Raw genomic sequence first — 12,998 nt, 5'->3', positions numbered from 1 at the left:
GGGTTTTTTTTTGTGTTATGCCTTGGTTAAAATTTCTACTGCTTTGCTGTGAACTGTATTATTTTTACAGTTTTCTGCAAACACAGTGTGTTCTGTTAGCAAGCTTCATAGACTAGTGTTTTGGTTTCAGTAGGAGATAAGGAGCCATTTGCTGCACTTAGGAATGTTGTGGCATGGTACATGTCTTGATTTGTCTTCTATATGTTGTAACTTTCTGCTCAGTATGTTATGATGGAAGATTCGAGAGAGCTGAGCAGAATCAGATTTCTGAATGACAGTAATCTGTTTTGGGGTCTTTCTGTGAGGAGGTGTGGAGAAAGGCACAAAGGAAGACACTTGAGAATCCCACCCACAGGGGAGATCCTATTGCAGGGAGTGCTTTGTGCAGCTGAATGGTTTTAAGGAGGGAGTTCCAATATTCTGAACTAGCCAGTTTGTTCATGATGTTCTTCGAGGCAAGTTGAACGTGGTTGGTGATGGGGGTTGAGTGCCCAGGAGTAAAGTGATACACCCAACTACTACAGAACGAGCTCCAGTGCTTTTGTGAACATTTAGACTGATTTAACTGTAATGAGCCCTTTCTCTTTTTTTTGTTAACTGTTAAAGTCAAAATATTGGTAACTATACTCCATTGTAATTTTGTATGATCTGTTATTTCCTGCCGAACAATAACTTTGCATGGGACAATATTTATACAGCATTCACCACTATTAATGTTCCCTAATCAGAACATCACTATTTTCCTGTTTTGGTTGAACCCAAACCATACGGAAGCCTTTTTGTTGGTACCCATGAGTCCTGTGGCTGTTGGCCAGAGTTAGCTAACATGCCAAGTTTGTTACAAGCCCCAGTGAGAGGGTTACATTTGTTTTTTTGCATCATTCTTTGTAAAATCTAGTGACTATTATGCATGAAAATCCCAGGAGATCAGAGAGTTTCTGAGATACTTAAACCAATTGTGAATCCACAGTCAAAATCACTTAGATCACATTTCTTCCCATTCTGATGTTTGGTCTGAACAGCAACTGAACCTTTTGACCACGATGCATGTTTTTATCCATTGGGTTGCTGCCACATGGTTAGATATTTGTATTAATGAGCAGGTGTACCTAACAAAGTGGCCATTGAGTGTACAACATAAAAGCAAGCATAAAGAATGATGTAATTACAAGAAAAAATACAATAAAAACAACAAATTGGATATTTTTCCATCAGAACGTACTCCTTCAGGTGAGCTTAAATCTTATGGCACAATCTCAAACAAGTAGTTACCTTGCTCATTTACTACTGTCCTCTGCTTTCTCCACATTTCTGCCTGGTGCCATCAGTCTGTCTGATTCTCAACACTTCTACCCTGCCCCTGTTGTTTAAGAATATCTATGTCCCAGTTCAACAACTAATTTTAATTCTGTTCCCTTTTGGCTATGAACTTTTTGTGGGCTACACATATGAAATCAAATTTTGCTACCCAATGGTTTGCAAATATTCAAAATAACCTAAATTACGTGTTTAAGAAATATAAATCCTTTTGAAACCAGTTATTTGTTTCTTTTTCTTTCAGTGCATTTTTAAAAAAATTAAATCAATGTGGAAGCTGATTATCGTTCTTTATCTCTGGTCAAAATAGTATTTTTTATTCATTCCTGTCACCACTTCTGGCATTGTAGACATCCAACAAAATTTAACCAAGAAACTGAATGTTAATTATTTTATTGTGACATTATATTTTGATCATAATATAGAGCCAAGGCCACAATTTTACAACTTGCAGAGTTGAATCCATACGTCCGGGTTGATTCTTCCAACGTTCTTCTGGATGAAAATACAGATCTTAGCTTTCTGCAGCAATATCAGGTAAATCAAGCAGTTTATTTAAGGCTTGACATGATGTGCTGGTACACAATGTTGTTACACAATCATTATAGTTCATTTCTTGCCTTGATTCCACTTTACGCTAAATCAATAGCTGCCTTTGCTGGCTCGTATCTGAAATGATCCCATGTTGTCTTTGGAACATTTATCAAATTGATAAAAATAATATTTCTGCCATTGTAAAAAAAAAAGTGATCCCTTCAAGGTTCGAAATAATTTATTATCAAAGTACAGAACTGTTCACCATATATAACCCTGAGGTTCATTATCTTGCCCGTATGCTCAGTAAATCCATAGAATAATAATTATAACAGAATCATGAAAGACTGCATCAACTTAGGCATTCAACTAGTGTGTAAAATACAACAAATTGTGGAAGTACAAAAGGAAAGAAATAGTAATAATAAATAAATGAGTAATGGAGAACATGAAATAAGTCCTTGAAAGCGAGGCCATAAGTTGTGGGAACACTCCAATGATGGGGCAAGTAAAGTCGAGTGAAGTAATCCCCTTTGGTTCAAGAGCCTGATGGTTGATGGGTAATAATTGTTCTTGAACGTGGTGGTGTGAGTCCGGAGGGTCCTGTACGCTCTTCCTCATGGTAATAGTGAGAAGAGAGCAAATCCTGGGTGGTGGGAGACCCTGATGATGAATGATGTTTTCCTGTGACAGTGTTTCGTGAAGATGTGCTCAATGGTGGGGAGGGATTTACTCATGGTGGACTGGGCCATATCCACTACTTGTAGGATTTTCCATTCAAGGGCATTACTGTTTCTGTACAAGGCTATGATGCAACCAGTCAATATACTCTACATTATAGTTACATTGAAGTCTGTCGAAGTTTTAAATGTAATGGCAAATCTTCTCAGACTCCTGAGAAAGTAGAGGAGCTGCCGTACTTTTATTATAATTGCTCTTACGTGCTGGCTGCAGCCAGGACAGGTCTTCTGAAATAATAACACTGAGGAATTTAAAATTGATGACCCTCTGATCCTCAGAGGACTGGTTCATGGTCCTCTGCTGGTTTCCTTCTCCTGAAGTCTATAATCAGCTCCTTGGTCTTGCTGACATTGAGTAAGAAATTGTGGTTATGACAGCACTCAGCCAGATTTTCAGTCTCCATCCTATATGCTAACTCATCACCAGCCTGTGACAGTGTTGTCATCAACAAATTTAAATATGGCATTGGAGCTGTGCTTAGCTACACAGTCATAAGTGTAAAGTGAGTAGAGCGGAGGGCTAAGCACACAGCCTTGTGCTGATGGAGATTGTGTACTGGATGCACGTTATTGTCTGAATATTTTGGTTTGCTTAGCTAGTTGGGAATTTGAAGATAAAGTTGACCTAATCCCTTGTGTTTGATAAGGGATGCAAACTTCAGAGCAGTGTAATAATGGGGATTAAAGAGTGGTTTAGGATAGTTATTTGAGGTACTCAGAGGTGTTTGTACAGATGTAGCAATGGAACTGGAAAGGAAAATATGATGAAACATTTTGGAAAGTTGATAGATCACATTTGAATCAGAAGGGCAGTGCCGGACAGCTGAGTAAGGTGATGTTCTATGGTTACCCTTGTCAAAGATTTTAGGTCGAAAAGGATGAGAATATTTAGTGCAACTGATTGTAGAGTTTCAACCATGAAGCCAGGAAGATAATGATCAGTTTCTAGTCACCAGCATTCAAAGATAAAACCAAATGAACAGACATAATGATTTCCTGTGAGGTGAGAGAATGTGAGAAGGTCCATTGATGGAGAAAAGCAGCCATAATTATTTTGCTTTTAAGGATTAGTCTGGACATTTTAATAGAGAAATTCAGAATCCAGCTAACACAGTAGAGTTAAGGGGAAAAAGAGACTCTTACAGATGTGAATTGGCATTTAAAAAAAATAATTGTGAACAGGTACTGTGATTGACTGACTTGCTGGTAGACTCCAAGAATCTCTGGTGATAGGTTATCTCGGTATGAGAAACTAAGAGTCTGGTATGTGGCTAGGTGGGAACATAAGTGAGAAAAGATGAGAGTATAATTGGAACCCCTCTTTTGTCAGCAAAATTGGAGGGTGGGAATGAACATACATGTCCTCAGCTGGTAAAGGAAGTACATGTGGTCTACAGATGACTGTTAAGCAAAACAACATATAAATGTGAATTAGAAGCAGCCATTCAAATCTGTTCCTTCTTTGTGGTGGAGGCGGGTGCAATAGGGTCTTTTAAGAGTCTTTTGGATAGGTACATGGAACTTAGAAAAATAGAGGGCTATAGGTAAGCCTAGTAATTTCTAAGGTGGGGGCATGTACGGCACAACTTTGTGGGCCAAAGGGCCTGTATTGTGCTGTAGGTTTTCTGTTACTATGTATATATGATTGCATGTGTAGCTTTACCCCGAATTGCTTTTCCAGTCTCAGGATGGCTTTTCATGCCACAGTAAGTGATCGTGATGGTGGTGTAAGTACAACAGTTGTGATGTCCCTCTGGTAGAGCAGCCTCTTGAGGAATTCAGTTTGATTTTCCAGAGAATATTAGCCAAGAAAGAGTGAGGAGGGGTGACCTTAGGACCTCGTGCTTCAGTTTTATCTGGAGTTCTCCCAGAATATGTGTTCAAAGACATAGAGAGGTCCCATTGCCCTTGGAGACTCCATCTTCCTCTCACCCCACCTTCCCTGAATACTGCAACCCCCCCCTCTCCTCTGACACAATCTACCTCCTCCCCCCCCCCCATCCCAGCTCTGATCCATGCTGGGTCTTCACCAACCCTTCAGACCTTCCCCTCTGAGGCAGAACGTTCTGTCCTCAGTACAGGTCTCACCTTTGTCCCCTTGCACTCACACCTCAGTGAGATTAGTGCCTGCCACGATGCGAAACTCTTCTTCTACTGCCTCCATCTCTGTGCTTACTTTGATCACAGTGTGAGCAAGAAACCATTGCAGCAGGAAGAGGAGGAGCGAAGGGCTCATGAGAGTGCTGAGTGCTGGGAAGCAACTGAGGTGAGCATGCTTTGAAAAAGCATGTGCAGCGGGTACCCGGGACAGTGTGATCGAAAAACTGTTGCAGCAGTAAGAGGAGGAGTGAAGGGCTTGTGAGGTAATTGGCAGGGAAAAATAAAAGGATTGGTAACTAAAGAGGAGCGGCCTGTGGTGTGTGTGGCTCAGGGTAGGAGTGGAGCTTTGAGGCTTTGGCTTGAGAGGCTTTGGCAAGCTGAAGATGAGCTTACTCCAAGTGAGGTAAGGCTAGATAAGTTCCTTTAATTAACTTAAGAGTAGATAATGGAGGCAGCAGTTAGGGCAGTCGAGTGCTCTGTATGCAGGATGTGGGAAGTCAGGGACAGCAGAATTGTCCCTGATAACTACACCTGTAAAAGGTGCATCCAGCTGCGGCTCCTGACAAACCGAGTTAGGAAGCAGGAGCTGGATGAGCTTTGGATCATTCAAGAGGCAGAGGCAGAAATAGACAGGAGTTACAGGGAGATAGTCACCCCTAAAAGTCAGGAGGCAGGTAGCTGGGTGACTGTCAGGAGAGGGAAGGGGAACAGACAGGAAGAGCAGAACACCCCTGTGGCTGTTCCCATCAACAATAAGTATACAGTTTTTTATTCTGTTGGTGGGGATGACCTACCAGGGACAAGTTGTCTTTTCTTTCTTTCTTTTTCAATCTTTTTATTGATTTTCATATATACACAAAAAAAAACATAACATAATAATGAATAAATTATAAATACAATAGACTTGAAATCACATTGATAATAAGATAACAATATCCTATTAAACATCAACAGAAGAAAATACCTTAGTCAATCAAGTCCATATGTTTATATATGAAAAAAAACAAAAATAACCATTAAAAGAGAGAAAAAAAAAATTGAAAATATGTGAAAAAAAGTATATATTAAGAAAAATAAAACACTAAACTAAACTAACATGGGCAATAATAATAGTTTATAAGTATATGATAGTGTCAACAAACTCCGGAACTCCATACCTGAACATGAATAAGCAGAAAAAAGGTCTGGAAAAGGCCAAATTAATTCATATGAAAATGTCGAATAAACGGTCTCCAAGTTTCTTCAAATTTAATTGATGAGTCAAAAATAGTGCTTCTATTTTTTTCCAGGCTCAGATAAGAAATAGTTTGAGAAAGCCATTGAAACGTGGTAGGAGGATTTACTTCTTTCCAATTTTGTAATATAGACCTTCTGGCCATTAATGTTACAAAAGCAATCATTCGTCTAATTGAAGGGGAAAACTGATTACCATCTTCATTTGGTATGCCAAAAATTGCAGTAATAAAATGAGGTTGTAAATCTATATTCCAAATTGAGGAAATAGTAGTAAATATGTCCTTCCAGTAATTATGTAAAGTGGGACATGACCAAAACATATGGGTCAATGAGGCCACTTCTAAATGACATCTGTCACATTGAGGGTTAATATGAGAATAGAATCGAGCAAGTTTATCTTTAGACATATGAGCTCTATGTACAATTTTAAATTGTATTAAGGCATGTTTAGCACATATAGAAGAAGAATTAACCATTTGCAAAATTTTTTCCCATTTATCTGTTGATATATCGAAGTTCTTTTTCCCATTCTTGTTAAATTCTAACTGATATTTCTGGTTGTATCTTCATAATCATATTATAAATAAAAGCTACTAATCCCTTCTGAGAAGGATTTAAGGTAAAAATCAAATCTGTAAAGTCCACCAAAGTTGAATTAGGAAAAGATGGTAAAACTTTATGTAAGAAATTTCTAATTTGTAAATATCTGAAAAAATTAGATTTAGGTAATTCAAATTTGTTGGAAAGTTGGTCAAATGACATCAAAGTATCTTCAAAAAAAAAGATCATGAAAACATTTTATACCTTTCCTTTTCCATATGTTAAAAGCTTGATCTGTCCAAGAGGGTTTGAAAAAGAAATTAAGTAAGATAGGGCTATCAAGAGCAAAGTTTTTCAAAGTAAAAAACTTACGAAATTGAAACCAAATTCGTAATGTATGTTTAATAACAGGATTAGATATTTGTTTATTAAATTTAACTAAATCAGCAGGAAGACAAGAACCAAGAACAGAGAATAGAGAATATCCCTTTACCTCATTGCATTCCAAATTTACCCACTGTGGGCACAATGGTGAATCCAAATCTAGTTTCCAATACATTAAATTACGAATATTATTTGCCCAATAATAAAATCTAAAATTAGGTAAAGCTAAACCACCATCTTTTTTAGATTTTTGTAATTGCTTTTTGCTTAACCTAGGGTTTTTATTTTGCCACACAAATGAGGAAATTTTTGAATCAATGTTATCAAAAAAAGATTTAGAAATAAAAACTGGTAGGGCTTGAAATAAGTATAAAAATTTTGGTAAAATCGTCATTTTAATAGCATTAATCCGACCAATTAATGATAAAAACAAAGGAGACCATCTTGTAGTAAGTTGATGAATTTGATGAAGCATAGGTAAAAAATTCAGTCTAAATAAATCTTTATATTTCTTGGTAATTTTTATACCTAAATAGGTAAAGTTATCAGTAACAACTTTAAATGGTATCCTATCACTCAATAAAGTTTGTGCATTTAAAGGAAATAATTCACTCTTATCTAAATTTAGTTTATAACCAGAAAAAGTACCAAATTGAACCAACAAGGATAAAATAGAGGGAATAGACCTATCAGGGTCAGAAATATATAACAGCAAATCATCAGCGTAAAGTGATAATTTGTATAACTTCTCATTACGGGTAATACCAAAAATATTAGGAGATTCACGAATAGCAATAGCTAAAGGTTCTAATGCAATATTAAATAATAAAGGACTTAAGGGACAGCCTTGTCTCGTACCACGAGATAATTGAAAGAAAGAGGATCTATAGTTATTTGTAAGAACAGAAGCAACAGGTTTATGATATATTAATTTAATCCATGATATAAAGTTAGGACTAAAATTAAAATTTCTCAATGTATTAAATAAATATATCCATTCAACTCTATCAAAAGCTTTTTCAGCATCTAATGAAATAACACATTCTGGGATTGTGGATGGTGAAGTATGAATTATATTAATCAATTTTCTAACATTAAAAAAGGAATACCGATTCCTCATAAAACCAGTTTGATCTTCTGAAATAATCCTTGATAGTACTTTTTCTAATCTAATAGCTAAAATTTTTGTAAGAATCTTAGAATCTACATTTAATAGTGATATAGGGCGATAAGATGTACATAAAGTAGGATCTTTATCTTTTTTAAGAATTAGAGAGATATTAGCTTCATAAAAAGATTGAGGTAATCTCTTCTTAGCAAACGCATCATTAAAAATTTCACATAACCAAGGAGAGAGCAAAGAAGAAAAAGTTTTAAAAAATTCTACTGTATAACCATCAGGACCAGGAGCTTTCCCTGAATTCATTGATGAGATAGCCTCTCCTATTTCCACCATAGAGATAGGATCATCTAACAGGCTATGGTCTTCATCAGTCAGTTTAGGAATATTCAAATTGTTAAAAAAAATTATCTATCATGGACTGGTCACCATCAAATTCTGATTGATATAGAGATTTATAAAAATCTTGAAAGGTATTATTAATTTCTTTATGATCAGTAGTTAAATTACCGTCTTGTTTGCGAATTTTAATAATTTGTTGCTTAGTCGAGATAGCTTTTAATTGATTAGCTAACAGTTTACCAGTACAATCACTGTGAACATAGAATTGTGCCCTGGTCCTAATTAATTGATTTTCAATTGAAGAAGATAATAGTAAACTATGTTCCATTTGAAGCTCAACTCTCTTCTTACAAAGTTCTTTGGTAGGAGTCACGGAATAAATCTTATCAATTTCCTTGATTTTATCCACTAATAAAGCAATATCTAAATATCTTTGTTTTCTTTTACCAGCAGAATATGAGATAATTTGTCCACGAATAAAAGCCTTAAAAGAGTCCCAAAGTATTCCTCTGTCGATTTCTTCAGTACAGTTTGTTGAGAAAAACAAGTCAATTTGCTGTTTTATATAGGTGATAAATTCTGGGTCTTGAAGCAAAGTAGCGTTAAGCCTCCAAGATCTGATATTATTGGAATAGTCCGAAATCTTAATAGATAACTTCAAAGGTGCATGATCCGAAATAGTAATAGAATCATATTTACAATCAATAACATCTGTTAATAACCGATGATCAATAAGAAAATAGTCAATTCTAGAATTTCTATGATATACATGTGAAAAAAATGAAAATTCTTTATCTTTAGGATTCAAAAACCGCCATATTTCTGTAATTCCTGAATCAACCATAAACGAATTAATAAGTAGGGCTGATCTGTTCGGAAGAGTACGAATAGGTTTAGATCTATCCATCGAAGGATTCAAACAACAATTAAAATCTCCACCCATTATCAACGTATATTCATTTAGATTAGGAAGGGAAGTAAATAAACGTTTAAAAAATTCAGTGCAGTCAAAGTTTGGAGCATAAATATTAACTAGAACAACTTTCCGATGGAAAAGTAAGCCAGTTATCAACAAAAATCTACCCTGTGGGTCAGAAATAATTTCATGATGTGTAAACGATATTGAGGGGTCTATAAAAATAGACACCCCTAATTTTAGCGGTACAATTCGAGTGGAATTGTTGACCCTTCCAGAACCTAAAAAAACATTGATTATCCTCCCTCCTGATATGGGTCTCCTGTGCAAAAATAATATTAGCATTTAGTCTATGGAATACTTTAAATATTTTTTTACGTTTAATCGGATGATTTAAACCATTAGTATTCCAGGAGATAAAGTTAACAGATTTATCCATCATACTAATATTAGTTGTGTGTATCATAAAAGGTTAGAAAGACACATAACCCACAATTCAGGAAGGAGGAAAATTGATTCAGGAGCAACCGGAGAACATGACACCTCAACGATATTAATAATTTAAAGTCGGCCCATAAACTAAAAGCAAAAAAATAAAAAGCAAAAGCGTGAAAAAAGATCCCTCCCCCCTCCCCCCACCCTTCGAAAAAAAGCCAAGCGGCAAGCGCATAATCTAACACTAACCTTACCCCCATTTCAAGATGGCAGCTCTATAAAAAGATTAAATGAAAACTATATAACACCCAAATTAAGATATAGAGTTGCAAAAAAAATATATATCAATCAGAATAAAAGAAAACTAATATAATAAAACAAACAATCATTAATAATAAAAAAAGTATAAACATCAAAATTTAAAAGTGTAATATACCTTTAAAAAAAATCCCATGTTCAAATACAAGATGACGTTTCAAGAGCAAAGACTTATGGGAAGAAGAAACGCCATTTTGAAAAAGCCATATTACTAAATACAAATGTGAGTTCAGCAATCTATTAAAAGACAAAATAAGATTTAAAAAAAAGGATATAATAAACAGTACAATATATATAAAAAAAAAGACCAAAAATCCAAAACATTCGTCCCATTTCTGAGTACAGGCAAACAAGTAAATGCTTACAAAAAACAGAATCTTACGGGAAAAAGAAACGACATCTTAAAAAAAAGTAAATCATTATTGCAAAATATAAACGTATATAACCAAAACAGAAAGAAAAAAAGATATTATAAAAATTAAAAAGAACATCTATAAACAATGATGATAGTAAAAAAAACCAAATCCATAGATCAAAATAAAAAGTTATAACCCAGCTTCATAGGTTAAAACTTAAGATAGAAAGATATCCTCTCTCCGAAAAATCTTCCACATAACACATAGTTCAAGTTGCAGTAGAAGATCGAAATTCTTCAACAAATTTCTTCGCTTCTTCCGGAGTGTTAAAAATTTGCTGATTGTTGTCGCTCAGCGTAATTCTAAGCTTCGCTGGATACATTAAAACTTGTTTAAGTCCAATCGAATAAATCTCTGCCATCACTGGTTTAAAAGCAATTCTGGCTCTCATAACCTCATAAGAATAATCCTCAACAATTCGAAATTGGAAGTTATTGTAAGAAATCATACCTTTTTTACGAGCTAATCGAATTAAAAGCTCTTTCTCACGAGGATAATGAAGGCGAACAATCACCGCTCGTGGTTTATCAGTCATAGACGAAAACCTCACAACTCTGTGAGCACGGTCAATAACAGGTTTAGTTTGCAAACCTTCATCACCGAAAATTTCCCACAGTAATTTAGAGAAAAATTCAGTTAAATCACCGGACTCAACTTTTTCGGGAAACCCGATAATTCGCAAATTCTGTCTGCGAGATCGATTTTCGAGATCAGTAATTTTGAACTTATGCAGATTTACAACTTTAAGAGTCGATTGTACCTTCTTATCCAACTCCTCAAGTGTACATGCTTTTTCAACAATTAATTTTTCAAGAGTCTCCAACTTATCTTCATGCCGCTGAATATCCGTTGCCTGCGACTGAAACTTAGTATCAAGCGATTTAACAGCTCCTTCAAGTTCAGACATTTTCGTGGTAAGCTTGTTTTCCAAACTTGTCATTTTACTTTCCAGGTTATCTTCCAAACTTGCCATTTTACTTTCCATCTTGCTTTCCAAACTTGCAAATTTAACGTCCAGAAGATTAGAAATTGCGTCGATAGATAAAGGCTCCTTAGACGATTTCTTACTTGTAGCCATTTTAAGTTCGGCAAAGTTAGATCAAATATAGTTTTAAGGAAAAAAAAGGTCAATCGAAAATATCAACTCATTTGATTAAATTCGAAAAGATTTGATTAAAGGGTGATTATAGTTAGAAAAGTGAAGAGCGCCTAAAAGGCAGATGTTTACGTCGCCATCTTGAAACTCCACCCCGGACAAGTTGTAGTGGTTGCGTCTCTGGTACCGAGACTGGACCCTCAGCTGAGAAAGGAAGGAGGGAAAAAGGACAGCAGTAGTGATAGGGGATTCGATAGGGGGACAGATAAGAGTTTCTGTCGGAGAGATTGAGAATCCTGGATGGTCCGTTGCCTCCCTGGTGCCAGGGTCCGCGATATCTCGGATTGAGTTCTTCGTATTCTCAGGAAGGAGGATGAGCAGCCAGAGGTCGTGGTCCACGTAGGGACCAATGATGTGGATAGGAAGAAGGAGGAGGTCCTATAAAGAGAGTGTAGGGAGTTAGGTGCAAAGTTGAAGGACAGAACCTTCAGGGTTGCAATATTCAGGATTGCTCCCTGTGCCATGTGCTAGTGAGGCTAGAAATAGGAAGACAATGTAGCAAAATACGTGGCTAAGGAGATGGTGCAGGAGAGATGGCTTCATGTTTCTGGACAATTGGTCTTTGTTCCAGGGAAGGTGGGATCTGTTCTGACGGGAAGGGGGCTAACATCCTTGCAGGTAGGTTAGCTAGTGCTGATCCGGGGGGATTTAAACTAGATTTGCAGAGGGAGGGGAACCAGAGTGTTAGAGCAGATGGTGAGGTGGAGAAGGATAAAGGCTGTGTGAGGACTGCTTGTGTGGACAGAAATCAAAGGTTTGTATGTGATAGAAATGTTCCCAGGTGCCAAACTGAAGAAACTGGTGAAGGGGCATCTGGCTGTCAAATAGAGAAAGATAGGAGACAGCGTGTGAGGGAGGATAGGCAGGTGATTGAGATGGGACCAAAGGTTTGAGATGTGTCTATTTTAACCCAAGGAGTGTTTGAACAAAGCGGATGAGCTTAGAGCATGGATCAGTACTCAGAGATATGATGTAGTGGTCATTAAAGAAACTTGGATGGTTCAGGGACAGGAATGGTTACTTCAAGTGCCAGGTTTTAGATATTTCAGAAAGGACAGGGAGGGAGGCAAAAGAGTTGGGGACATGGCACTGTTGATCAGAGATAGTGTCACGGCTGCAGAAAAGGTGGGTGTCATGGAGGGATTGTCTACCGAGCTTCTGTGGGTGGAGATTAGGAACAGAAAGGGGTCAATTACTTTACTGGTGTTTTTTATAGGCCGCCCAATAATAACAGGGATATCAAGGAGTAGATAGGGAAACAGATCCTGGAAAGGTGTAATAATAAGAGTTGTCGTGATGGGAGATTTTAATTTCCCAAATATAGACTGGCTTCTCCTCAGAGCGAGGGGTTTAGATGGGATGGAGTTTGTTAGGTGTGTTCGGGAGGGTTAATGACACAATATGTAAATAAGCTTACATTAAGCGGATTGAGAGGCTGTACTCG

General features: G+C 36.6%; 1 protein-coding gene across 4 annotated transcripts in view; it reads left to right on the top strand.

The window, feature by feature from the left end:
* uba6 (ubiquitin like modifier activating enzyme 6) overlaps positions 1-12,998 on the top strand; it is a 336,534-nt gene that overhangs the window by 66,243 nt on the left and 257,293 nt on the right. For all 4 annotated transcript variants that reach the window (XM_059970138.1, XM_059970139.1, XM_059970137.1 and 1 more), the window contains one exon: positions 1,743-1,854. In XM_059970138.1, coding sequence (XP_059826121.1) covers positions 1,743-1,854 — 112 coding nt within the window. The remainder of the gene's footprint in view (positions 1-1,742; positions 1,855-12,998) is intronic.

The sequence above is a fragment of the Hypanus sabinus genome, chromosome 5 (assembly GCF_030144855.1).
Source record: "Hypanus sabinus isolate sHypSab1 chromosome 5, sHypSab1.hap1, whole genome shotgun sequence".
Classification (NCBI taxonomy): domain Eukaryota; kingdom Metazoa; phylum Chordata; class Chondrichthyes; order Myliobatiformes; family Dasyatidae; genus Hypanus; species Hypanus sabinus.
This window is presented reverse-complemented; position numbering and strand designations above follow the sequence as displayed.